Source organism: Trichinella spiralis (genome assembly GCF_000181795.1).
Source record: "Trichinella spiralis strain ISS 195 chromosome Unknown Scfld2792, whole genome shotgun sequence".
Taxonomy (NCBI): Eukaryota; Metazoa; Nematoda; class Enoplea; order Trichinellida; family Trichinellidae; genus Trichinella; species Trichinella spiralis.
In genome coordinates this window covers 1-885 of record NW_003529731.1, presented here as the reverse complement: position 1 = coordinate 885, position 885 = coordinate 1, and the positions used below count along the sequence as shown (strand labels likewise).

The following is an 885-nucleotide window of genomic DNA, read 5'->3' as shown; positions in this document are numbered from 1 at the left end:
CAAATGTCATCACAGTTTTTACTTTTTTCTTATTTCCCGATTATCCATATTATCTTAAGGTTAAACAACTCTTGGTACCAGGATGGGGCAATCTTAAAAGTCCTATCCCTGCACTAGCAGTTACTCTGAGCCAGCAGCCGCACAACAGCCTTTTTGATAAAAATTAATATATCATTGGTCGGCGAATGATACATTAAAAATTGCACACCGGATTTTGTTGATGTTTGCTCAGCAGTGATCCACAGATCCTGTCGCCTGGCCAGAAGTTGTGGGTATCTCTGTACTGAACGGCCGTAGTACATTGTGTTTTGGGCCTGGTCCCACGATGGAAAATATGGGGCAGTATCTGCGCTAGTGGAGGCATTATTTGCCAGATCATCATATATCTCTGTTACTGGATTCTGATCCCCTGCAGCCAGCCGTTTCAATTCATTCAGCTGCTGGTATAATGTATGCGGGTCCACTCTTCGGCCATCTGCATGCTCGCAAGTTTGTATTACTTGAGTAGCATCCAGATTAGTATACAGTTTTCCACAGCAACCTCTTATTCCTTAAATTCGAAACGAAATGGCTTGCTTATGATATTACACAACAATAACATCATGCTATATTAAAACAATTCCATTTACCGATGCACATATCCAACATTTGTCATTGCAATTTGTGCGTTTCAGGGTGTAGCACAGTTCTCTGTATACTAATTTCTGTTGGTTTTTTTGGATAGATGCAAACTGAATTTCATCGTCCTTCCATCAGTAAGAACTTTCGAACACAAAGCACTGAACTCAAATGCAAGACCAAACAAAAATTGATAGTCTGAACTATTCAAAGCGTAAATTTGTCATGCATCATTTCTCAGATAAGAAAATTAATCATTAGAAAGCA

At 39.4% G+C, this 885-nt stretch overlaps 1 protein-coding gene across 1 annotated transcript; it reads right to left on the bottom strand.

Moving 5' to 3' along the window:
- Positions 1-113: 113 nt before the first annotated feature.
- On the bottom strand, positions 114-648 carry Tsp_14165 (hypothetical protein). Its single transcript, XM_003368266.1, has 2 exons — positions 630-648; positions 114-550 (listed from the first exon to the last, which is right to left on the bottom strand). The coding sequence occupies exons 1-2, from the start codon at positions 646-648 to the stop codon at positions 114-116; spliced, it is 456 nt and encodes a 151-aa protein (XP_003368314.1).
- Positions 649-885: the final 237 nt, after the last annotated feature.